The sequence below is a fragment of the Hippichthys cyanospilos genome, chromosome 2 (assembly GCF_059441005.1).
Source record: "Hippichthys cyanospilos isolate Australia breed blue-spotted pipefish chromosome 2, RoL_Hcya_1.0, whole genome shotgun sequence".
In the NCBI taxonomy this organism is placed as follows: domain Eukaryota; kingdom Metazoa; phylum Chordata; class Actinopteri; order Syngnathiformes; family Syngnathidae; genus Hippichthys; species Hippichthys cyanospilos.
The window spans coordinates 17,311,352-17,336,576 of NC_142370.1; the positions used below are offsets into that span (position 1 = coordinate 17,311,352).

At 39.7% G+C, this 25,225-nt stretch overlaps 2 protein-coding genes and 1 long non-coding RNA gene across 3 annotated transcripts; all 3 read right to left on the bottom strand.

Moving 5' to 3' along the window:
- Positions 1 to 2,796: 2,796 nt before the first annotated feature.
- mfn2 (mitofusin 2) lies at positions 2,797 to 13,909 on the bottom strand. Its single transcript, XM_088408314.1, has 18 exons — positions 13,626 to 13,909; positions 12,997 to 13,178; positions 12,114 to 12,249; positions 11,825 to 11,987; positions 11,603 to 11,727; positions 11,315 to 11,423; positions 10,863 to 10,970; positions 10,567 to 10,720; positions 9,932 to 9,999; positions 9,020 to 9,141; positions 8,665 to 8,791; positions 8,371 to 8,475; positions 8,049 to 8,151; positions 7,424 to 7,644; positions 5,276 to 5,431; positions 4,679 to 4,875; positions 4,438 to 4,572; positions 2,797 to 4,074 (listed from the first exon to the last, which is right to left on the bottom strand). Exons 2-18 carry the CDS (start codon positions 13,172 to 13,174, stop codon positions 4,005 to 4,007), a joined length of 2,277 nt encoding a protein of 758 aa, XP_088264440.1. The 5' UTR covers positions 13,175 to 13,178; positions 13,626 to 13,909; the 3' UTR covers positions 2,797 to 4,004.
- Positions 13,910 to 16,042: 2,133 nt separating this feature from the next.
- LOC148427623 (zinc finger protein PLAGL2-like) lies at positions 16,043 to 21,545 on the bottom strand. Its single transcript, XM_088407443.1, has one exon. The coding sequence runs from the start codon at positions 21,308 to 21,310 to the stop codon at positions 20,006 to 20,008; it is 1,305 nt and encodes a 434-aa protein (XP_088263569.1). The 5' UTR covers positions 21,311 to 21,545; the 3' UTR covers positions 16,043 to 20,005.
- Positions 16,043 to 25,179, bottom strand: LOC148427624 (uncharacterized). Its single transcript, XR_015864732.1, has 3 exons — positions 25,050 to 25,179; positions 21,564 to 21,663; positions 16,043 to 16,757 (listed from the first exon to the last, which is right to left on the bottom strand). It is a non-coding gene; the product is annotated as an uncharacterized LOC148427624 (long non-coding RNA).
- Positions 25,180 to 25,225: the final 46 nt, after the last annotated feature.

A 25,225-nucleotide genomic window follows, 5' to 3' on the forward strand; every position in this document is an offset into this window, starting at 1 on the left:
TACTAGCCATTTGCTGCGCAAACATTGTGCTTAGCTTCGCAGGGGCCCCTCATAGCTTCTCGATTCAAAACACAACAAACACCGGCGTAAACATTTTTAGGTTGTGGCATCAAGTTGAGCGTGAGCACAAACATTAAGGAGGAAGTTAGTCAGTACACGGTCCTACATTAGTCAAGAGACCACAAGCGAGATCTCTTTATGACGCGGCTCCATTCAGCATTACTTAACAAATCAAGTCATTCTGAAGCCAAGGCGAATCACAAAAATAAAAATGTCCAAGATTTGCTGGCGAGGCTGCGGAAACGTGTCCAATTTCCTATGGTTAATTCTCTTTTTTTTTTTTTTTACGGTCTCTGCTGTTTAAAGCATCGCTAACTTGTTTTTTTCACAGGCGATTACTGCGGGAACAAGAAAGGCTCACAAGGCCAGCAGACCATGGGATCTTCATGAGGCTGAGGGCCACCTCCAGGATCAATGTTGCCATTTTGTTGATCAGGCAAGGCACATCCACCATGCAAGATGCATTTTGTTTGCTAAATAGATGTGTGAAGCGTCTATTCATCCAGCAATTTTTCACAGGAGTATTAGTGGATAGCATGATGGTGGCCAAGCTGCTGATTTGTTGAATAACATGCCTAGTCTGCACGAGATGTGTTTGGTCCATTTGGTACAATGTTTGTATTATATGGCTCTTTTTTGTCAGTTTTTCTTTTTTTCTAATGTCAAATATAATTTTAAACATCAAAGATTAGTTTGACCGCTATTTGTGAAGCTACAAAGCGTATCATGAAAAGGCTAATGTGGACGCCACGACAGAAAAAAAAAAAAAAAACTGATATAACTGCTACAAAAAGATGGAAATACAAAAGCAAAGCCATTAAATAGAAGTTTCTGTCAGTTTATATTCAGTTCACTGATTTATGTGTTGGTTGCGGCTTTGAAAGCAACATATTTTGCAGCCGGCTAATGAGCCCTATTCAAACGCCTGGGCGCATGAATGCTAACAATGCTTAGTAGCTAACATTTTCCATAATTAATCTTAAAATTGCTTTTAAAATTTTGGGGGGAACATTTTTCAAAGACACCCTGATGTTTCTTCATCAGCTTGCTGATTTTAAAATGTTAATATAGTGAAATGCCCTGTCATGAAACATTTATGTGGCATTCATAACGTGACAAGTACACTTTTTAATAATAAGATAGCTCTCAATGTTTTAAAATTTAACACTGGAATAAAGAAAGTCAAACAAAAGTCATCTTTTGATACCTAAATTTGAGCCAACTCACTGGGGGACTAGGAGGACTGAAATGAATCAATCATAATCTGCGACCACTAAAACAATTTTTTCTCTTCAGGAACGCAAGCAAATTCCATGCTATTCCGCAAATTCTGTGGTTTGCTCCGCTTTGTTTTTCGTAAAACAATTTAAAACGTAACAGATATCAAATTTCATTTTAGCGTTAGAAAACTAAGATTAGCTTTTTCCTAAACTGGCTTGTTAACCGGGAGAAATATTTTGTTAAATGGTATTGTTAATATATTAGTCATGCCGTTCATCAATATGGGGTAGGTCTGGCATCGGTTTCACATAGGATTAACCCTAATAAAACACGATAACGTAAAACGCATTTAATACTTTTCTATATTTCTGAGACAGTATTCATTCCTGTAGGTCTTCTATATACAATTGTTGGCAAGATAATGAAGTACATATTTTAATTTATGCATTCAAATAGTCCTGAAATAATACAATACTGAAATATAATTCTGAGAGTTATCCGAAAATATATCAAGCATTTCACAACTTACTTCCATTCAACCACCTCTGTGCCGTGATAAAAGGCAATGACAGGCTTATGGGTAAGGCTCAATTTTAGAAAATGGGGTCACTGGCATTTTTCCAGTTTTTCTTTTTTTAAACCTAAATTTATCATGAATCAAAATGTATTCACGTATAGGATACAATGTAAACTTAGAAAATTAATTTAAGACATACTAATGTATTACCCCAGTCCATTTTTCCTTTCTATTGTGCCTTTGTATGTGTGTGTGCTTGTGCACATACGCGTGTTTGTGAATGGGCTTCTTTGTAGAGGAATGAATGGAAAGAAATGGCAAAAACTTGACGCGGGATTAACAGCCTGACCCGCTGTTATTTGCCGTAGAAAGCAGAGTAACAAACATCTTGGTAGAAATACCTGCACAAACCCTCATTTCCAAAAGACCAGCGGTCCCCAACCACCGGTCCGTGGATCAACTGGTACAAAGCGGCGTGGGCTGCGCCCAAAATAATGTTTTGGGAATGATTCAGTTTACGGTTCATACGTTTGTGCTTGATTTTGTTTCTTGGGCGCTGCTTCTGGTCGCCGTTGATATTACATGTATGGTGAGAAGGATGATTTGGTTTTTAGAGCAGCCAGCAGCAGCAGCAGCAGCAGCAGCAGCCCCCCCCCCCCCCCCCCTAGAAAAAAAAAATTATATATCTGTAAATTGAAAACTAAAAAAATAAAATACCAATATCCTGACATTGTAATAAAAAAGACCAACAACAAATCAACAGCCAAAAGCCAGCGAAACCTGCTAATTCAACATTTTCAAGTAGTTTGGCATATGACATTAAATCTACACCAGATGCATGATTTTCTTCCATGTTTCACGTTAATTGGAAAGGTCATGAGTTCTGATAATTTTTCTATGAAGTTCACATTTTACACCGCGAACAATGTGAAAACAACAGATTACTCTCAGATGTGGCACCAAGTAACCTTCGGTGAGCTCCAAAAATCACACTGACGCAAGTCTGACTGTCATTTATTTAATTGTGCAACAAAATCCTTAAGATATGGTACATATCATTTCACACTTCCAACAGATTTACATACAAGATATATAAGTTGCCATATTTTTAAATATTTATATATATATATATACACAGAACCAGAATAATTGTCCAACTAACATTGCTGAAGTACAGACAACAGACAGGTGTCAGAATAGTCAGAAAAATGTTGCCATATTCAAGCAATAATTCATTTATTTCTACTTTAGCACTGCCTTGCCAGTGTGAAAGAAAAGACCAGGTAAAGTAGATGCTTGGAGGAAATACAAACCATGCTCAAGAAATTAATTAGAATGCCACCCAGTGTAAGGTTTTTTTTTTTTTTTTTTTTTTGCTACAACTGCCATAAATTAACAGCATTGGTGATTACCAAAATCATGTTATGCTTCTGTAATGGTTTATACACGGTAGAAGGTCTGTAACCTAACGTGTATTTTTAAAACCAAAAAACACAATTCACAATTGTTACCCATGAATTGTATTGTTTGCTGTATAAAACCCACCAAGGTTGATGTATTCATTGTGTTCTAAGACAGAAACATTATTGATTTCAGACTTTACAGTGAAGCCAAAATTTGGGAGGAAAGTTAATGGAGTCTGAAATTTCTCATTCCTGTTCAAAATGGTAAACATAAAACATTGCTGAATCTGCATTAAAGGACTTTCTGATAACCTCTCAGACAAACGACCCCAATGGGGAAAACAAAACAAAACAAAACCGACCAAACAAAGCATGGCAGACACAGGTCATGAGCATTAGAATTCTTCTACATTCGTGCCTGTTAGAAAATGGAAGAACGCTTTTCATGTTAGTGATGTTACCTACTTTTAATACTTTCTTTTATGACTCGTGTGGTTGATCTTTGACACCGAGCTCCCTTTTTTAGTGTTTCTTTCCTTCTGTCTTCTCATCCTTTACATTTTGGACACTGCTTCACACCTGCATTCCAGGCTAATCATTTTCTATATGTTTCTTACACATATTTACAGAGCCAGGGCAACTCCAGCTACATTAGAACTCATGTGTACTTGATGCACCTCAATAAATAATAATCAGATGGACACCCATTGTTACAGGGATAAGAGAAAGAGGCAAAAATGCAATAGATATGTTCAAATATTGAGTTCTTTTGTTCACATGCTAAGGTGGCAGCTGCGCTGATTTTACTTGCTTTGTTGAAGGTACTGCTGGGTGAACATGTTGAGCTCGCTATCCAGCCAGCCTGCCTTGTTCCTATCGTCGAAACACACACATACAAAAGAAGGGGCTTTGCATGAACTGAGGCATCTTAGACATGTTGTAAAATTTGGTTTATTGAGCAGTACCGACTAACTAATAAATTTGAAGTCCCCCCCCCACACACACACACACACACACACGTTCTACAGGGTATGTTGCTGCGGTCTGTATGCCTAAGTAAGTTGCTACTGTTTAATGTTCTAAATGACACTATAAAACCAATAACGATGGATATGTAAACCCATTCTATGTAAGCAGAGTTGTAACATTAATTATAATTGCAGCGATGCTGTGTAGAAAGTACTTACATAAACATTTGTGATTAAATGTGTGCACAATGTGAGATGCACTTCTTACCGTAGCAGCTTAGCTTTGCTCTGCATGGCATCCAGTAGCTCAATCTTGCCATTCATGTCAGTGATCTCGTCTTCCAGATTCTGCCGAGTCACATCTACCTGTTGGCAGAGCTGAGCAAATACCCCCGCCAACTCTCTGATGTGCAGGCACAAACAGAAAAGGCCACAAAGAATGGTTAAAAAAACACACACATTCATTCAAGGTCAAGTAGAAAATGTTGTGTGCAGGTGCAAATGCTCACTGCTGGACTTGGTGGCTGCAGTTGGATCCAGTGTAGCTGACAATGAGCTGCAACTTCTCACTGGCATAGTCGACAAACTGTCTCTTGAACGCACGCTCTTTGGCCTTTGTGGTCCAGGTGAGGCGCTCATAGATAAAGAGGAGCCCATAGAGACCCACAGACAGCGCAATCAGACGCCAGCCCACAGCCTTCCAGATCTGAACACACCACCAGAGCTATTAGAACAACTCTCCCCTAATGTACTTGGGTTCCATCCATCCATTTTCTTTCATGCTTAACATTATTACGGTCATGGGTGAAATGCAGCCTATCCCAGCTGATTTTGAGCATGACCTACTGGTCGCCAGCCAATCAGAAACAACCACTCACACTCAGATTAACACCTATTGGAGTCTTTGATAAAGAAATATTTCTGGAACGTGGGAGGACTCACACAAGCCCGTAGGAGTATGGATGTTTATGACCGTCAAAACTGGTTCAAAGATGAATTTGAACATCAATATAAGGGTGTGATGATAACTACCGCATGTTACTCTGCCACGGTCCCAGGTTCCTTCATGTTCAATTCAAATTATTTATGAAAGAATGTTTCCTCACCACACCACCAACTACAAGGACACCCATGGAGGTTCGGGAAGTGAGGGAGGCAAGACCAGTCACCATGGAGACCATCAGCTCCTCCTGAGTCATGGAGTTTTGAGGGAATGGTGGCATGCTGGCGCTGACGGGGGTAACTGCTAAAGTTCGAGGGATCTTGAAGAGGAAATCAAACAGGATTAACTAGTTGGCTTCAATATGACACCATTAACGTACCTAAAATTGTAAAAAGGAGAGATGAAATCCGTGGTCATTAGCATCGTCTGTTTTCGCGGTGGCATGTTTTGCTTTGTGCACTGTTGGAAAATGTCCATGCATTTCCAGACTGTAGGGCAATTCCATTTTAAATAATCCCAACAATTGTCTTTAGGCGTTTGAAGAAGGCGTGGTGAAACGTCATCTTAATAGGGTTATTTACAAGTACAGTATATATTGGTAAATTGCGAGTTTCATATCATTTTTTTCTGTTATGCTACCCAGACAGGGTTCCCCCCTCCCCTGTTTTTTTTCAATCCCTGCTCACAGAGGCAGATTTGAACATGCTGATAGTTTCAATATGAGTGCTATCCAAAGCAGAAAGCCATACAAGGACAAAAGGCTACACTGCCATCCAGTGGGGGGAATAAAAGGAGACACGAGTCCAATTATTGCTACCTTGCACTGATGATACTTTGGTAAAGTGTCGAGAACTCCTGCTAATCGGAATGTGCCATTCACCTTATAAGGTGCCAGAATTTAAATATGGATTATAAATTGGAATTCAAGTAACTTTTTGAAATTTCTACGGATGTTTTGAACAGGTTGTATACTGACATACACAGGAAGATTATCGGAACGGGTGTTTTATGTCTGTTGTTGTAATCACCGTGATGAGACATTCTGTCAGATGTCCGTCGGTATACGGAAATACAAGCCAACTGTTTTGCCTGTTTGATTGCGGTGTTGCTATCTACCATTGACTATAAAATGGAATTGTGCCCTCTTGGCGAACACACACAACAAGCACATCACAAACACATACAAGTCACACACACACACACACACACACACACACACACACATTTTAGAGCAGTGGTGTCAAACAAATTTTTATTTTGGGCCGCATTGTAGTTATAGCTTCTGTAGGAGGGCTGTAATGACTGCGAATTCAAATAAATATCAAGTGTGTTGGTCACACATTTACCAAGACTTGAAATCAGAAGCCAACAAAAACTGTTGAAGAGATTTGGGGAATAAGAACATTTTTGTTTTTCTTCCCCCAAATTTTTAAAAAGTTAAAGGCAACTTGCAATTTTGGTATTTTAGTCAGGAACTTGAAGTCAAATCAGCATTTCACGGGCCACAAAAAATAAGGTGGCGTGCCGGATCTGGCCCCCGGGCCTTGACTTTGACACCTGTGTTTTAGAGGCACAGACAGGAACAGAGAAATGCACAGGTTTGGAAATCTCACTTTTATCTAGATTTCTTTTGTAATGAATTGGAATTTTAAGTGTATACTGTGATTGTTATCATGTTTGCTATGAGGCTTCACTTTAATTAGATTTCCAGGTGCTGCTATTATGACCGCGGCTCTTTCTGAGACTACAGCAGTTTAAATTTACAGTTGCTGTATGAGGTTTAAAATTTAAGATTAAAGTAAATATGTGTACTGCAGTAGTTGGACGTCCAAGGAGGGTCCGTGGCAAATGTATTTGTGGTTACCTCGTATTTCTGGCATGCAGGAAACCTTTATGCACTGAGGTTGCGATAGGTGAGGCGCCTATTAGTGAGGGATAACTGTAATCCTGTATTTCTCCTGTAGGGCTACAGCTATTCAATATTTTGGTATTCGGAAAAAAATGAAAGAAAAATCTTTTTTTTATTTGGCTTGGAAGAAAAAACAAATATAAACGCAGTATACTAAATTATACATTTACATTTAGTTATGGATCACGTAAATATTGTTGACCATCAGCATTTCTTTATTTTACATAAAAATACAAAACTTGTTTGTGATAATCTCCATAGAGATGAATTAATACTGTTGTACTTTTCATTGCAAATTACTTTCGTAACCGTTGCAAAAAATCTCAAATAAAAAAAAAAAATAATAATAATAAAAGAAAAAAAACATTAGGCCTTTGAAAATGCACACGTGTCGGTGGTTACCTGCTCACTGTAGCCCATGAGGGCCCGTCGAGTGTTTTTGGGCCCCAAAAAGCGGTTGACCAACATTGTCCAGCCCAAAGAGAAATGAAAGCTGATATCCTCCTGGAAGTCACTGCAAAGCTTGTCGCAAGCCAGGTCATAACTAAGACTGAAACATTGGCGAGGAACCAGCTTGTCCACTTGCTCTCTGGCTGAGTTGGGTAAAAGAGGCTTCAGACCCTCTGCATGACATGGAGAGATGAACAATTTGATTGATCTGAGCTGACATACAGATATAGTAGTCCCTCGTTTTTTTGCAGTTAATGGTGAGTGAACGGCGCGATAGGGGAGGCATGAGATAGGGAAGGATCCCTGGTTTTGTGCTCGTGTCACACAAAAAGAAATATTTGCCTTTGCACAAATGTGGACTGGTGATTTTAAATGAGATCTGTGTCTACTAATCCAGTTGATGTTACAAAAACAATGAAATTCTAGTAATGAAAAAAATACTGACAAAATACAATGCCAAATGGCCTCTTTATATAACAGAACAATGCAAAATGCAAACCGAGCAAAATTCAAAGAAGATTAAAAAAATAAAATAAAAAGAGTTACATTTTTATACATACTATGGTATGACAATTACCTATCATATCTGCCTGTGTGTTCTGAAGAGCTGTGGTAATTGTGGTGGAGCACCTTTCTGACATGTTCTTGCCCAGACACTCTTCGATGTGCCGGTGGAGTTCCTAGCAAATACAAGGGAAAACAAATTAAAATAGCAACACATAACTTTTATAAATGCATGTTATTTTTCTAGCAAATGTTATTGAAACTGAATGTAACACACTGCCCTACTGCTGCAACAGACGATAGGTATTTTATTTCTCCTCTTGAGAGCCAGTAAAAAAGGACAGCTCTTTCTTTCTTTTTATGAAACAACATTCAAGTACTATGCTAAAACTCACTTTCTTGTAGACCTTGAGAACCACTTGTGATGGGTGAAAGTCCATGTGAAAATCGTCCACCAGAACATGGAGCTTCCTGATTTCTTCTGCCATGCAATTAGATACCTAGAGATAAGCAGCAAATTTGGGTTACAGTACTTCAAGCTCGCTATATGAATATGTGTTGTTTCGAAACTACAAAATAAAAATGCAAAGACAAATTCGGTTCGTGGAATGAGTAAATTATCCCTTCTATGAAATGGTCGCTCAGCAATTCCATGTAGCCCAAAGAGTTGGAATCAAGTTCATGCATACCTGTCTCTCCACCTCTTCTGTGATTTTCTTGATCCTGGCCTTACAGTCCATTGTCAGCAGATCCAATTGTTTGTCGATAAACTCCAGTCGGTCCTGACGGTCCTCTTTGGTCTCAAGACAGTATACCCTATAAACATAAATGTTTGGTATTACTGCGTTCGTTTCAGAAGAATACCATGAAAGTTTGTGTGAATCTATTTAAATTATCAAGTTGAATTCAACACGTGAAGCCCAACATATGTCCCGAAAATACTACCTTTAGTTATGTTATCAATACAACATTTTAAATTTGAACAAAGGTCACTAAATTAACTCATTTAAAGTTACTGATTCAGGGCTGTAATGCCAAACATACCTCTGCTCTTGTGCAGCAATGTGTATTGCATCCATGATGTGCCGCAAAGCTTCAGAGATCTGCTTAGCCCGTACTGTATGCTGCTCAAACTTTGTCTTGACCGCTGACTGAGAGATGCACTCCTAAACACAACAGTGACATTGGCATATAGGTGTCATCAAACATCATTAGGCATGAACAGTTAATCATTGACCAATACAAATGTATGTAAGGCTGACTTAGGCCCTCAAATCACACATTTTCTTTGAAATAACATGTTCGATCAATTTTTTGATCAATATGTGGAATATGGATAAAGTGTAAAAGAAACAAATAAAAGATTTGTATCAATCTATGGGGGCTCCCATTTTGCCTGACACCTGGTGGCAATTGAGAGAGACGTCACTGCGCCCACAAACTCTTTGTCTCTCACTCGCTCAAGACGCTGCTGGCACTGCACAACACGCCATGACCAAGTAACCTCAGCCTTTCTTCCTCCTCAATTTCCTCATTATATTCAGAAGACCGAAAATGTTCTGGCTCCGGTGTGACGGTCATTTTAACGTTACCAGGTACTTTCGGAAACGGTAACTGGGTCCTTAACGCACATGCAGGGACAGTTTTGCAGTTTTTGCAGTGTGAACGCAGCCATACAGTAGTCCCTTTAACTCACACATTAGCAACTTAATATACATCTTACTTAAATGGGACTGTGAAAAGGATTGTTCTGTAATTGTATCACTATGGTGCTTCTAAAATACTCCAAATGACTAGCCCCAAATTAACTAAAGAGTAAAAGTAAATACATTGAGAAAAATAATGTGAACAGCTACACAGATAGCATTGGATACCTACAGCGTTGGGGATATGTGGTGCAACCTCATTTAACAAGACTGTTGAAGGTTTACGAATGATTACACATTTTAGCCTTACCTCAAATCGCCTCTCAAAGTTCTGAAACTCAAACATTCTAGCTTGAAATCCCTCAGCAAGCGCTCCACCTGAAACAGGAGAACAACAGTTCTTACAATAAAGACAATTTGATTCCATAAAAAAAAATATTTTTAAAAAGTGAATTATACTCCGCAATATATAGACAATACAGTAAAATACATAATCATTATTTTGTGTGGTTAAACAGACAAACACACCATACACCTGTACGATGACAATATAAACAGTATATTCTTTTGGCAATCCTTTATTTTAAAACAGTACAGGACTACAATGTTTCAAAGTTATGAATGCCTCAATATACAGCAGAGGTGACTCGAGTTTAATGTGCTCGGTGACCAAACTCAGTTTTCTATTATATCCAATGAATTTCCCCCATTAAAATACAAAAAAATCCGATTGAATGCCCCGCCAGAAAAAGACTATAGCTTTTGTATTACGTAAAATTTCTGACGCTTTATCGCTGAAGCTTCTCTGTACCTCAATTCTTTTTTTTTTTTTTTTTTTCCACAAAATAAGACAATACAGTTGCTCCTATGTAATTCCCACTGACTTCTGAAGGGTAAATCTGAATTATTGACATCTACTTTTTGGATGTGATTGTACAATCTCACCAGTTTCAGGCATTCCTTGAGCTTTCTGCACACGTGCCTGGAGAACCTCTTTGGCAGAGACGAAGAAGATGCGGTCACTAGCCTGAGCTTGGTCCACAACACCAAGCTCATGCACAAGGAAATTGGTACAGCGATCCATATGTTGTCTCCGCACCTATCAATAAAATTATTTGTGGTTTTAAGGGCTGTCCACACTTAAAAATCATATTGTTTTGACTACTGTATCACTGCTGAATATTGTACCCTGCGTTCATGTGCACATACAGAATTATTAAAAACCGGTGAACCTGACTAACCTCATCCATGTACTCAGGTTCTGAGGCTGAGGCATCCCAACGGTTGTTAAGGATGAAGATGTTTGGACTGGAGAGTCGTTCGTTGACTTTGTGAAAAAATGACTTCTCCTGCAGAGACACAGTATACACATTTAAAACCATGATCCTGTCGCGGAAACATAAATTCAAAAGCAGGTGGGGCCAATACGCCTTGAAATTGTTCAGCACGGTGGAGGCTTGTGTGTAGCGTGTCCACCTACCAATCAACAATTTAGTGTATGAATCTCAACTTTGACCTTTCTGCGAGGGCTTTTTTGTGAATGTGACTGTTTATCTACATGACTTCTATTTCCGATTCACTGTAGGGTGTATCACACCTCTTCGCCAAAGTCAACTGGGAAAGGCTCCAGCTAACCAGAATGAATATTTTTTTCTCATCAAATGCTTCAATAAAATATCTGACTATATCTCACCGTCTGCATCAGTGTTGATTCAGAGTTTGCCACAAGTACAAACACATCTGCATCCAAGCAGAACTTGTCAATCCAGCTGTCTAGTTCTGTGGTCACATCAATACCTGGACTGGAAAAAAAAAAAAGTTACAATGATGCACACCGAGTAAGCATAGATATGAAGACCAACTGGGAGCCAAATGGCTGTCTCACATAGCTAGCAGCTAACAAAACAACTGTTGGTGCCTCCATTCTACTGTCCTGTAAACTGGCAGTCAACAATATAACAACAATGTAAATATGCCTCACCTGTCCAACAAGACCAGGTCATCCCTGAGCAAAGCACACTTGGCTTTAGGCCACATGACACAGACCAAGCTGCCTGCCTCCAGGTCCTCATCTTGATGAAGAGCATGAGCCAGTTGGTTCACCGTCTGGAAATGTTGACACATGAAAGAGTATCCTTAAGTGAAGCCAGATTGCTTGAGAAGCCCACTTGTATTATTAAAAAAAATACTCCGTTTTCAAGACCTTAATGCTCTTTCTCTCCTCAGAGCCTTCTGTCAGAATAAAAGCTTCGTTCCCATCAGTTCCCTCCACTCTCAGGAAACAGTTTGTGGTGTGCCCAATACCCGAAGGTAGCACCTTGTCACACAGCATGGCATTAATGACTGAGCTCTTCCCATTGCTGGTCCTGGAGAACAAAAACAAAACTGTAAAAAAAAAACTTGCATGACATGAAATACGATAATACGGTAAAACGTGACGTAAAATATTGAGAGCAAGATTTCATGAAAACTTTGGAAAAAGTGACCCATACCTCCCAAAAAACACCACCTTCATATGCCTCCGTGCAAGCACTTCTCCAATCCCTGCTACCTTGTTAAGGTAACTTCGAACCTCCTGCACTTGCTCTTCTGTAGTGACTGGATCCAGCTCTTCATTTTTGTAAGCATCTCACAGAGTGCACAGGGAATTGTGTTATTCACACATGGTCAAAATACAACAAGAAAACATTTCCAAAACGTTTCCAATTCGAGCAAACTGTGCAGAAAACATTTGCAGTGGATGTAAAAGATGTCTGCACAACAGCATTCAAATGGGAAAGTGTTGTCATGGAAATAAATGAGATCAAAGCTTGAAACTGAGACCTCACAAGACTGAGTGAGGCAGCCAAACAAACCGCTTGTCCACCATCCTGCTACTTAGCATGCTTTGCTTTTCTCAATTGAAATAATTTCATCTTCTCTTCTGAATCTTTCAATAATTTATAGGTAGCATATCTGCTATAAACAATTATGGAAAATTAGCCTACTAGATTTTTATATACACATTTTTACCTTTTAACTTTAGCTCGTTTCGATCATTCTCTTAACGTTTACAGTAGGGCTAGGCGAGCTGGCAATTATATCCATTGCAAAACGGTCAGACGTTTTACATTATTTCACCAGTCATATCTTGTGCAAAAAAATAAGCAAAGGGATTTATTTATAGCTTAAGCATTACTTGCTTAAATGCCACAATTAAATAATTCATAACTACAGTAACTACAGGTCTCATGAACTACCCAACCAACATTCCGCCACTGTAGAAAATCTCTTTTTCACAATTTAGCAATTTTTACAAATCTGGTATTTCTAAAATGACAAAATCGAATTATTTGGATTTGTTTCCCAGCCCTGTTACAAAGTAAGCCAAGTTACCTTCGAGAAATGATGCACTCTCCTTAATATAGGCTCCTAACTGTTCAAAGATCCCATTAATCTTCTTTTTTGCTGTGACAAAATGCTTGAGTGGCGATGCGTTCACCTCCGCCATGAGTCTTTTATCCTTCTTGCCGTGGATTGCGTTGGAGTTAGGCCGTGGGAAAACAAGAGACATGGCACTGGACAAAGGAGAAGCAATAGTCAAAACTCATGGTATCATTTAAAATAAGGAGACACATTTCACAGGACTAACAAAGTGGTGCCTATATTTTTTGAAAATTTTCCATAAATTTAGTTCAAATTAGGAATTTGGGAAATGATTGGACTTTTTGGGCATCTACTTGGAGTTATAGAATAATTTAATTCAAATGCATGATAAACATAAATATATATATATATATATATATATATATATATATATATATATATATATATATATATATATATGTTTATACGTGTTCGTTAGAATCACAAAGTGTTCAATGTTGTTGTTGCATAATTTGCGGTTACTTTCTGAGGCCCAAATAGCATGTCAACACGGTGACTATTTAGAGGGCGAGTCGCAACCAGCAATATTTTGATTTGAGTCGACATTTAATAGTACTTGCATTACTATTTCGGCTTACCGTGGATATGGCTCTCTCTTCACAAATAATCCACTTGCACCATGGTCTCTTTTTAGCCGTGACTGCAATAGATAAACGCCTTTCAACTGGTACCTAGCGTTAGCGTACTCCTAAGTAGGGAAACGAACGCAAAGCTATTTCTCGCGCTCGGTGAACGGTGCTGTCAAAACCATTAAAAATGTTTTTGGGAGCCGCTACGTGTTTTAAAGTAATGCCCTGAACATAAAAGACAACGCCACTTCGAGCATAATGTCCCTTGCACGGAACCGACATCAATGCCACCCTCCGCCTTTTCCGGAATGATTTGGTACTCTCCAAAGGCCACGGAATGCATATACCGCCATCTGCTGCTCTGGAGTATAAACAACTACGATCGTCTCTAGCAAGATGGCAAACATCCGCTACAGATGACAACTTTTGCTGTAGCCATTGCTTTCAGTGCGTGTTAATGTCAGCACCCTGCGTGGGTTTTTATGACATCCTTTTTGCTTTTAATATTGCCTTCAGTGCGTATTTTATGACAGGACCTTTGTATGGAATCTTTCAAATAACAAAACTCACTGTTTGCATTGACCGTTAAGAGTATATTTTTTTAACTGTGAGTTGGATAACTGGTAACTCAGAGGTTAGGTTAGATTTTGCAACTTTTTTTCCTAATGTGCTATGATTTAATTTAACTGTTTATGGTAACTTGACTGATAACATGATACAGATTCTTTGAAATTATCTGTCAGGTTCTTTTGAGTGAAAATGTATATTAATAGCAGTAGTCGATCAGTGACTACTCAAAAGGTGTGTAGACAGTGGTAGTAAACATCCTCCTGCTATTTAACTTTGATGGGTTTAGCAAGTGACAACGTAAAATAGGTTAATCCATTTATATAGACATGTGTTCTGCAGGGGCGGGAAGTATTATTAAAATACGTATATGTTTTGAGAATGAAAAACATTTTTCATGCAAATTATCAAAACGGGTGTATTGTTTATTAGTGATAGAACATTTTTTTACTTTTGTAACTTATCACATTTCAGTCTGAAATTTTTAAGCAGCTTGTTCTACTCATCTTTTGTAACACGAGTATTTTACCTTCACAAATGTATAACGAATAAATACATTGAAAAGATACATTTGAGCAAAATGAATATCCATTGATTTTTTGCGCTACTCTCATCATTACGGTTGCTGGGATGTTTCAGTCAATGGCTATACTATAGGCAGTCATTCGTTTGTCTTTTTTTTTTTTTAATTAAAGACAATATTATCCCTACATTGTTCTAAGCTAAATATAAGGTGTATAATTGACAATCACATTTATTTTATGTTTGTGCTGCCGGGAGGGCCTTTACTTTTATGGGTTGATTATACACTTGAAGCCAGTTTACACTGTCTGAAGTCAAATCAGACAAAACCCCTTGTTTCAGATAATCAAAATAACTTAAACTACTTGTACTTAATTTTGTTAAACACCACAAAAATGAGTGTGAGGGATTTTCTTATAGAATTTTATATTATTTTCTTCGGGGTCAAAAGTTTACACACACAAAAAAAAAATTCTATGGTTTTGAAAGAGCATAGGGAAGCCCAGATGATAAGGTCATGGGTTATGGCTATAGAAGCTCCAGATAGAGTAACTGACAACTTGTGAGTTATTTGCTGGCATGAATAGGGATGTATTTAAGGCCACACCTGGAACACTCCGCTTCTTGGTTTGAAATCATGGGAAAAATCAAAAAGAAATTGGCCAGGACATTAGAGAATCTCAATGACATTTGCATGATTGAGTGATAGGTTGACATTTACAGGAAGCGTTTGGTGCGACGGGACACAAAACGTGATGCGAGGCAGCCTATCAGTTGAAGGTAAAAACAGGAAACGAAAATATAGTGCGGCCTTCCAGATTAAAAGTTTACAGAGTATGAAAAAAGTGAACATTAAAAATAAAACCGCTTGAAGAAATCTTAAACCAAAATAAAAGTCTTAATGGCCCTGCGTGTGAGAAAGGATGGACTCAGTTGGGTCTGTGTGTGTGAGTTGGCACACGTCATGCAGTACAAAAGAACTGCTATACGATGTTAAGGAAATGTATGCAAACTTTTTACCTGGGAAGAAAATACTCAAGAAATTCCCTTTCATCATTTGGCGTATTTAACAAAATTAAATACTTGTGGTGCCATTGACTGACATGAAATACTGTGTAGACGGTTTAGTCTGATTTGACGTCCAACTGTGAGACAAAAATGAAATGTATTTTTGCAGTGTATGTAAACTTCTAGCTTCGACTGTATGTAATTTTTCAATTACAGTAATAGCATTTATTACAATAGTTTCAATTATGTACCTAGACTCCTTGACCCACCCCATAGTTTCCAAAAATAAAAAATAAAAACTTTATTCAACCATCAAAAACACAGGAACATTGAGTAAATCTACATTTATTTTGTTTTGCTTAGACAAAAAAAATAACAATTAACCTTGCTTTCTTGGTCTTAATTGCTATGAGGTGATAATGAGAACAAACAATTAAGAAAAAAATGAGAGTGCTTGGTTCACAGCCAATCGATTACTATTCCAAAAAGTTATAAATGGATTCCTTACTTAGACATAGAATGTGAGGTTTGTCTTGTTTTTACTTTGTCAGAAAAAAAGTAAACATACGTTCAAAGTTGTTTACAAACATTTGAGCATGAACCACAGAGTAATTAACAAATCATACACAATGTGGACAGGCTTAAAATGTAATAATGTAATACCTGACATTGTTGGATTTAGTAAATACAGTACCATGAACCAAAGCCTGGTTGACATTCATTTGCCATGTTGTTAGCATACTGGTGTAATTCCAATGCATTGAGAAACATATTTGATGTTCTGATCATTTTTTTTTTTTAGCTTTCTAGTTATAGAGCAGCAAAACACATGAGTGATTGTGCTAAATGTCTTGTTCAAATGCAGAAGACAAATATAAGTACTGCATTTATGTTTTTTGTTGAATTAGAAAATACTCTGGTCTTTTAGTTGTCACAAAAATACTGAAAGAGATTCAGCAACATATGTGTAACAGAAGTGGCAGTGATGTTCATTTCAGGAGTTTCCCACTGTGAATCCAAAGTATCCGAGTCCTGCCCGCCTTCCTACAGATCAAAAAAATATTTACAGGCTGAAACGGTACTAAAAACAGTCAAGCGAAAAACCGACTGCGCTTGATATCACGCTAAGAGGTACTCTCATTAAACTATGGAGCTACAGCAAATAAAACATTAAATCCTAGACATTTTCTCTGCAGTTAGGTAAGCAGTTGCCTGTCACTTATGAGGTAGTAAATAAGTAGAAATATCATTATAGGCAAGTACACAGAACAATGCTTGATTACACGGACTACACATCTGACCAGCGCATATACTGTCCTTCAAAGTTAAATTTAAAAACTATTTCAGTGGTAAAATGTCTATTACAGCTTTAAACATTTTATAATGGTTCTGCAGAAAGGTATGACAAAATAGAGGTAGAATGTTTATTATAATCAATGTCTGTTACGATATTAAGAGTTAACTCATAAACGCTAACATCAAAAGTTTAAAACTAAATGAAAAAAGCGCCAAAATACCTATAACTACACGTATAAAGAAAAACATAAAACCTTATTTCTGTGATGACGTTATGTTTTTTCTTTTTTAAATGTCATTAAGTGCTTTAACCCTGTCAAGAGATTCGACACTCCTTTGAGAGAACAGTAGCATTTTGACATTGGTGCAACACTGAGACTTGTGACACTGCCCGTGGAACTGTCAATCAGCAGAGTTAATGGATTTAAAAGAGATAGCATTATCTCTTTGCATGTCTTCATTCCAGTATCAAAACAGTCGTTTCAACTTGTGGCAATCTTCGTGACGGGAGTTCCAATTACTGGAATCCCAGGTGGGATCCATTCATCTCGACCATGTGACGACATTATAAAAGGAATGGATTGCAATAGTCTTCACAATGGAGGTGGGTTTCAGTTCCCAATTTCATTTGAAGCTCTTGAGAGCCAGCAATAAGCTAAAAGAAAATTGGCTGGCAGGGGCATGAATCATATTAGAAAAGGCTACACATATTCTAGAATAGTTTTGCTGTGCTAAGTCAAAACTCAGAACCTAAATTCCTAAATTAAAGAAAAAACTCCTGGTTCACCTCACTCAGTTTAAACACCCACATTTTGCCTCTTTACATATACAAGTGGCAAATAGAAGGCCAACACTTAAACTTTAACCCCCATTCAGTCAATCAGAATGTAAAAATGTTGTAAGGAAAATGTTTAAAACTTGAGGCTTGGCACTTTAGAAGAAGGTCCTCTTATATTTACAAGGCAAAAGCTGTTAGGACAATCCCAAACCTCTGAATTGGGGGGGGGGGGGGGGGGGGCGCAAAATATGTTCCTAAAAATTTTGAGCTGCAATAGCCAATCTTATAGCAATTGTAATTTATTTTAAGGATACGGATTGCTCCATAATGCCAGTCCACCTCGCGCGATGACCGAGGCACTTGGCTATGGCTGACTACTTGTATAAATGCCTGCTGGCTCCACTAAACTCCATGGAGGTTGAGTACCACAATTGTGTTCAAACTTGTTTGCATAGACGATACCAACTACTATTGGGAAACAGATGGGTCAAAATCAGAGAAAATGCGTTTAGCTATTGTGTTTCACTTCATTAGAAAGAAAAAAAAAATCTAATTTAGGTACATTTTTGTCCCATTCTACCCTGCAATTGGATGGTAACCAGTACAGGGGGGTCCCCCGCCTACTGTCCGAAGTCAGCTGGGATAGGCACCAGCAAGCCCGTGACCCTTGTGAAGATAAGCCAATATAGATGGATGCATTTCTGGTATGTATCTCCTAAGTAAATGGTATGGACACCCTGTAAATAAACAGAAATACCCGGTAAACCTTCTAATAGCCCTCTGACAAAATACGATAGTGATTTTATATATAAAATTAGTCTACTAGATTTGGTGGGGGGGTCTGGCCACCATGAGACTCTAAAAAAACAAAATCAGAAATGCCAGGAGGGCACTGTGCAATGTCTATCAGTTACCTGGTGATGTGCTATCTCTCCCTTGAGCATGACCTGATTAATCTTGCTCAGATGTGAAGTGAAACATGTTTTAAGCCAACCGGAAAAGTCCAGTACCTAGCAAGTCAATGCCCTGAGAATACTATCACGTGGATGAACAAGACTATTGATACCCCACTAAAGAAAACATGTCTTTCAAGTATCAGTCAAGCTCTTGCTGAGTTTCCTAATTTGCACAGTGGCCACCCATGTTCCCCGCAAGCTATAGAGGCAATGTGTATAAAACTGTATTCACACCACAGCCACAGAGTTATTGCTTTCTGAAGGCCTGCTCGGCCAAAGACGAAATGGGACAAAAGAGCTTTACAGAAGAGAAACATACAAGTCACCATTCAAAGGTAAGCATACCAGCCACAACATTAAGACTGTTTGCACAATATGATAAATCCAGTACAAGTGCTACAATATATCAAATATTGTACAATGACAAAGATAGAGTTCAGTTCAGCCGTAGCTCCCAGTATGATGCAGTGCACCTTAAAAAAAAAAAAAAAAAAAAAGCCAGCCCTCAGAGTATCTGCCTTGGATGCCAGATCGTCCATCCCTGGTTACAGATCTAGTACTGGATTCCGGTTTATTGTGCAAGTGGTTATGATGTTCTGGCTGGTCAGTGCATAGTTACAATAGAATTTGTCAGCAACTAGCAACCACTCGAATGACCCATAATCTCTCAAAACATTGAAAAAGTTTGCTGAGAATCTAAGTAATAGTTTTAAAAATGCTTACCCATCAGTAATGCCAATTAAGTGACTGGCTTGCATTTAAGCCATGAAAATAAGGTATGTAATAGTGAGAAATAAACTTAAGTGCATTCTTAATGAGTAATCCGGAAACACATAGCAACGAAAGGTGAAAGCGTTTGACCAACATTTGTGTCACAATGCTGGTGTGGCTTCATTGAACACAGCGCTTCAAGCTGGCTTTACATATTGTATGTACGCCGGGTGGGGGTACGCTATATGTTTCGTTATGTTAAGCCAGGTTGTCATCATGTAGTACATGTGAAAACTGGATCAAGTGCATTAACTGTTGTTTTGAAAGAACTACTGTTAGCTGTAAGTGAGCTAGACATCATTTGTGCATTCAAGCTTACTTTTTTAATTTAAATAACGAGGTAATACTGATGAGGTGATTTGTTGTGTTCAACAATAATCTATAGCAGTAACAAAAGTAAAGACACACGTTTGGATAGTTAAACATGTCATTTGACTTTAGACGGTAAAAGACATGCATATGTGAAGACTAGTTGGTGGGCAGAGAAACACCTATTGCTGAAAGGCTTGGTAGTAATGAGGTAAGGAGCTAGAAGTGCTAACAGCAGAAGTGCTGTATGCCTGAGGTAGTTGGCTATGGTTGTGGGCTACCGAGCCCTGGGGCACATGAGCCTGAGGAGGCTGGAAGAAAGTAAAAGGCCCTGAAGTCTGGGAGGACAACCCAGCGGAAGAGGTTGGCGAGGTGGTGGCGCTGGTGGCTGGAGGATAGCCCATCATTAGCCCGCCCATGCCTACATGAGAGCTGTAAGGTGGTAGGCTGAACGGCAAGAAGCCTAACAGTGGCCCGAGTTCCATGTTAGTGGTGCAGGAAAGCTCAGCGGAGGAGAGAGCGGGATTCCTGGGCACAAGGTGGGGATCGCTGCTGACACCCATCCCTTCGGCAAGCATCTCCCTTTGAGGAGAAGGGGATGTCGAGGTAGAAGAGTTTACTGAAGTGAGGTGGGGGGGAGGGGCACCCTGCAGATCCAGAAGGAAACTGTCCACTTCAGTTCGGGGATATGAGGTAGATCCTTGTTGGTACCTGGGCATGTTACTGTACGACTGCTGCTGAGGTGCCGACAGAGGCTGCAAGTGATGATGGTGGTTGTGAGGAGAGGGTGGCGGCATGTGGCGAGCAACACCCATACTTGAGGACAAAGACACCTGCATGAGGCCATGTGGGTGACTCATCCCAGACACAGGATTAGTAATGGGATAGGAGTTGAACATGTCCCTGGTGAAGGTCTCCACAGGTTCCTTAGAAGCGGAGGAGCTTCTGTCCGTGGCTAAAGGGCTGCTTTCCTTTACGGGACACTGGGTGGTTGTCGTGGATGTCGCCACGGGAGTGCTGGCTGTAACCAGCGGGATCAATCCTGCATCATGCGCGTGGCTTTTCTTCAAGTGACGAGTCAAGTGGTCTCTGCGGCCAAAGCGCTGAGCGCAGCGAGGACACAAGAAATCCCGGCGTCCAGTGTGCACCACAGCATGGCGACGTACATCCTTGCGGGTGTAAAAACGACGATCACAGCGCTCACAGGAATATTTCCTTTCTCTCACCGCCACACCTGCGTTGTTGTTGTTGCCCTCTGCTGGAGGAGGCCGATCGATATGGCCACCACCCAGGTGCTCCAGCAGCGAAGGTGCGGAATCCGAGCAGGGCAGGCCTGCGCCAGCGCTGTGAGCCTCCACCAGATGGCGCCGATAACCCAGCTGAGTGTTGTATTGCTTCCCGCACTCCTGGCAGTGAAAACCAAGCGGCCTGTTGGCTATGTGGCTATCCTGCAGCTGACCCTTCAGTTGCTCTTGCTGGTGGAACATGGTCCCACGTGGACGTTGCTGGTTGTGTTGCTGGAGAAGAACTGAGTGAGAAGGGGCAGACGCAAGCAACACTCATGAGGTTTCTACATCCATCTACTCTCTGCTCTCAAGTGGGTGTGTTATCTCTGCGTGCTTGCAATAATACTAAGTGCAGTTTGTTGACTGTTTAATGATCTCTTGTGGCAGTGACGTGTGTTCTGTCCTGCCCTGGTGGGACAGGCCTGTGTCCAGCGCTTTATTTTGATGACAGCACCTGCCATAGCAACCCAAGAGGGCTGCAATTAGGAGAACTTCTTTTGTTGAGCCAAGAGTCAATTGATGTTCAGCAGTGGAAGCTCAAGACGTTAAAAGGTCTGAAAGATAAACAATATGTGGACATAATGAGAAAATTACAATCCCCAAGAAGGGCGGGGCGACACAAAAAGAATCACGCATTTTAACAAACAGATGGTTATCTTACAGCGGTTCGAATATTGTAAAGAAAACACATGGAGCAGGAACAGCAGACTACTAGACACATGAACAACTTGTATGAAAACGCAATGCAGTGCCTATCTGTTATCTGCAGTCAAGTATCCCACCTCACTCCTGCGGGTGACAGTAACAAGAAGGATGAATTACTGAATGCATGAAAAAGAATACATTTAATTTGGCCGTATTTTTGCCCTTAATACGAGAAAAATAAAACCAATATACAAGCAATAACTCGCATGTCCCAAGAAAAAACTTGAGATTCCTGCACGCAGTAAACATGCCATACCACTGCACCAATATTCTGCCCTCCCATTGATCAGAATCCTTCACATTCATTGTCCCGCTCTACTATTGGCTGTGCTGTACAGTACAGCTCACTAGTGTATACTGTAACTTCCTTCTCGTTGTTCAATAAGGCCAGTCTCATTACTCAGGATCTTGTGTGTGTGCGATACAAAGACAACGCAGGCAAAGGGACATTGCAGCAAGTAGGTCTACCTCTAGATTGCAAGACTTCACTTGGATGCTTAGATAAATTTAAAACGAGGGCTTGCATTCATTCCGTGGTACGACACAGAAGCTGCCAGCACTAACGTGCTAACACTCAACACTTCTGAGAAGGAAATCTTGTAATGGGTTGTTATCATTATGTGCTTATTTCTTGTCTAGAATAGTGTGCATTGCTATCCATGTGTGCAGTTCTAGTTTATCTCGCCCCAGTCCTTCAATAAAGCTGCTGACGCAGGAAAGTGTGAGCCGGGACCTTGGCCCAGCTGTTGGTGGCGCCCGACTGGCTCTTTTTGTTATGTCTTGTTATGTGCAATGCTACGCTGAATTAATAAAAACCAGGCAGGGGCGCTTGGACAGTTGGACAGCGTTGGAGAACCTACGAGTTCATTTGCCCAAGCTTTTTCCCTATGCCTGGCATAGGGAAGTCAATCTTGGCTGGTCTGAGTTACTCTTTTTGCTGCTTAGCAGCTAGGCTTGTCCTAGTCTTCTTTTAGAGATTTCTCTGACAACTTCCCATCAAGCGCTAAAAGAGAGCTTTCCAACAATGAGGATGTAAACACCTGGGTAACAAGGCGCTTTTTGTGGAGCAGGTTCACCTCACTTTGCAGTTGCATTAGTCAAATCAGATAAGGATTAGAATTTCAGTTTTTTTTTTTTTATTATTAAAGTTCAAGTGGAATTAAAGCTACTGTTTATAGACATTTTTTTCAAAGTAAAATCTGATGAAAATTAAAAATGTCAATTTTTTCAGTTTTTGTGGCATGTTGGGGGACAAATGATTATGGTGGTGAAATGGTGGGATACGCTGTCTAACTCAATGCTATTAGTCCTTCAGTGCACACAATATTGCTCTCTTAGTCATTTTCTTTAAAAAATGCAGCTGTACTGTTAAATATTAGAAGTGCACAAACAAAATTGTATCACAGGAAGACATTCGTTCACAAACAACAGCTAATGAGCTCTGACAAAATTTTGAAAATTAACTAACTGGAAAAGCTGAAAAAAAAAGTTCTTGGATAGGATAATGTACCAGCCGTTGAGCGCTTGCGCTATCATAAAACTGCAGATTCCAATTCTAAATTGTGAACAGTTGCAATTTATTGCTATACTTTTGTGGCAGTACAACAATTAAGGGTAATGCTATTTACAAGCAGCCAGTCAAATGATCAGATTGTTATCAGACTTCTGCTGAGCTTGCTGATGCGCTGATCATTTGAATTAGGTGTGTCAGGGAAAGAAACATGGAAAACATGCAGTATACCGGCCCTCGAAGGCCAAGTTTAGAAACCCCTTCTGTAGCCACAATCGAAGTCAAATCTGCACTATCTCAATGTAAAGCCAACGTTTGGAAACACTTAGGATTCTATTCACCTGGACATGACCAAAGCCGTGTAAAGATTGTGCCATTATTGTGTCATGTACCGCAGGAACTCATTATGTCTTAAACGTAGTTAAATAACTAAATAAATAAATAACACATGACCCGCTACCATGCATAAGTGAACGTGGGTGTCACCGGGATCGAGGAATGAAAGCCCGGACAAAAAAACTTTAGAGGGAGCTTTTAACAATAAATTGGCAAAAATATTCCTGAAGAAGCATGACAGATACCTTGACTGGACAGTGCACTTGCAAAAATGCATGCCTTTGTTTTTAATATACTGTAAAAATATTTTTTTTTAATTTTAAGGTTCATACTTTATAATACTTAGGTAATCGGCAAAACAGAGCGGATCGTCACACAAGTATCTGAATCTTGTATCGTCCCAGCCTTACCATCTATACTTCTGCTTGAATTCCCTGCATTACAGTGGAACAAAAACCCGTAACCTCCCAGAGCCAATCGGTCTGTAAATGTTTGAACAAAAATTGCTTCCAGCCTAGGTTTCACTACGCTAGCTCGTGCTCCACCTTTGTCCTAAATGTAGTTTAAAGCAAACATTGAATTTGGTCTCTAATTACAGAAAAAAAAAAACTGTGGTGCATTGCATTCCATTAAACTTCACCCACAGATTGGCAATGATTGTGTAAATATGTATAGTTTGGATTTTTTTTAATCAACCTGAGTTCTCAAATGCAAATGCTTCTCTGGTAGTTGCAGGCTGGCAGCACTTGTTTTCACATCTTAGAGTCTAAGATGTGAAAACAAGTGTCTTAAGACTTAAGACATTCATTGTAAAACCCAAGTCGCATTTGTGAACGAAGCACTACGCGGAAATAACCATCCTACAGCGCCATCCTGTGGAGCTTACATTCATCGTCACGCGCGTTCCTCCGTCAAGAGTCCCGCAAGTGTTTTAAAACGATCTGTAGTTATTTGGGAGCATGCGAAAACATGATTCATTTAAATAATAACAACAAAAAAGATAAAAACAGTATCACTAAAGCCGGTTGGTGTTGGTGAAATGGGGAAGTTCAAAGTTGTAGCAAACGTGACCAGCACTTACCCGACGGGGGCTAAATTTGTCTGCTAGCCGAACTTGACTTCGTCAATTTCGGCGGCGGATGTGAGTTAGGGTCACACATGAGGATTACTTGAAACGCACCACTTTTGTTTACAAATGTGCTACCACTGCTGTTGACAAACGTCCAACGTTTAGCCGAGCGAGGGTGACCAATTATAAAACAATAGACTTGCGCTTCACTAAGTTCTGTCGGAGTTTGTCTTGCAGTAGCTAACTCTCTGCATTAACTTTAGCAACTTTAGCTAAAAAGTCCCAGTCGAGTCAACATTTACGCAGTGGACGTTTCTTACCGTCTGGCGCAACGCCACGATTTTCCATCGCGTTCCATTAAGTCTCCGCGTAGACATTTAAGGACCGATGAAGGGTTTAAAACGTGTTTATTTGAGTCTGGGCCTGGGCTGCTGGCGCCGCGCTGGAAGCCATGCATTCTGGGAGCGTGACGTCACACCCCGAACTCGCTGCAAGC

What these genes read in the sequence shown, in the direction of transcription:
- LOC148427623 (XM_088407443.1), bottom strand. Translation starts at nt 21,310, where the DNA reads ATGTTCCACCAGCAAGAGCAACTGAAGGGTCAGCTGCAGGATAGCCAC.
- mfn2 (XM_088408314.1), bottom strand. Translation starts at nt 13,174, where the DNA reads ATGTCTCTTGTTTTCCCACGGCCTAACTCCAACGCAATCCACGGCAAG. An exon ending in GACCTGGTCTTGTTGGACAG is followed by an intron (nt 11,424 to 11,602) that starts GTGAGGCATATT and finishes TTTTTTTTCCAG; the next exon opens with TCCAGGTATTGATGTGACCA. An exon ending in CAGAAGAGGTGGAGAGACAG is followed by an intron (nt 8,476 to 8,664) that starts GTATGCATGAAC and finishes GCTTATCTCTAG; the next exon opens with GTATCTAATTGCATGGCAGA.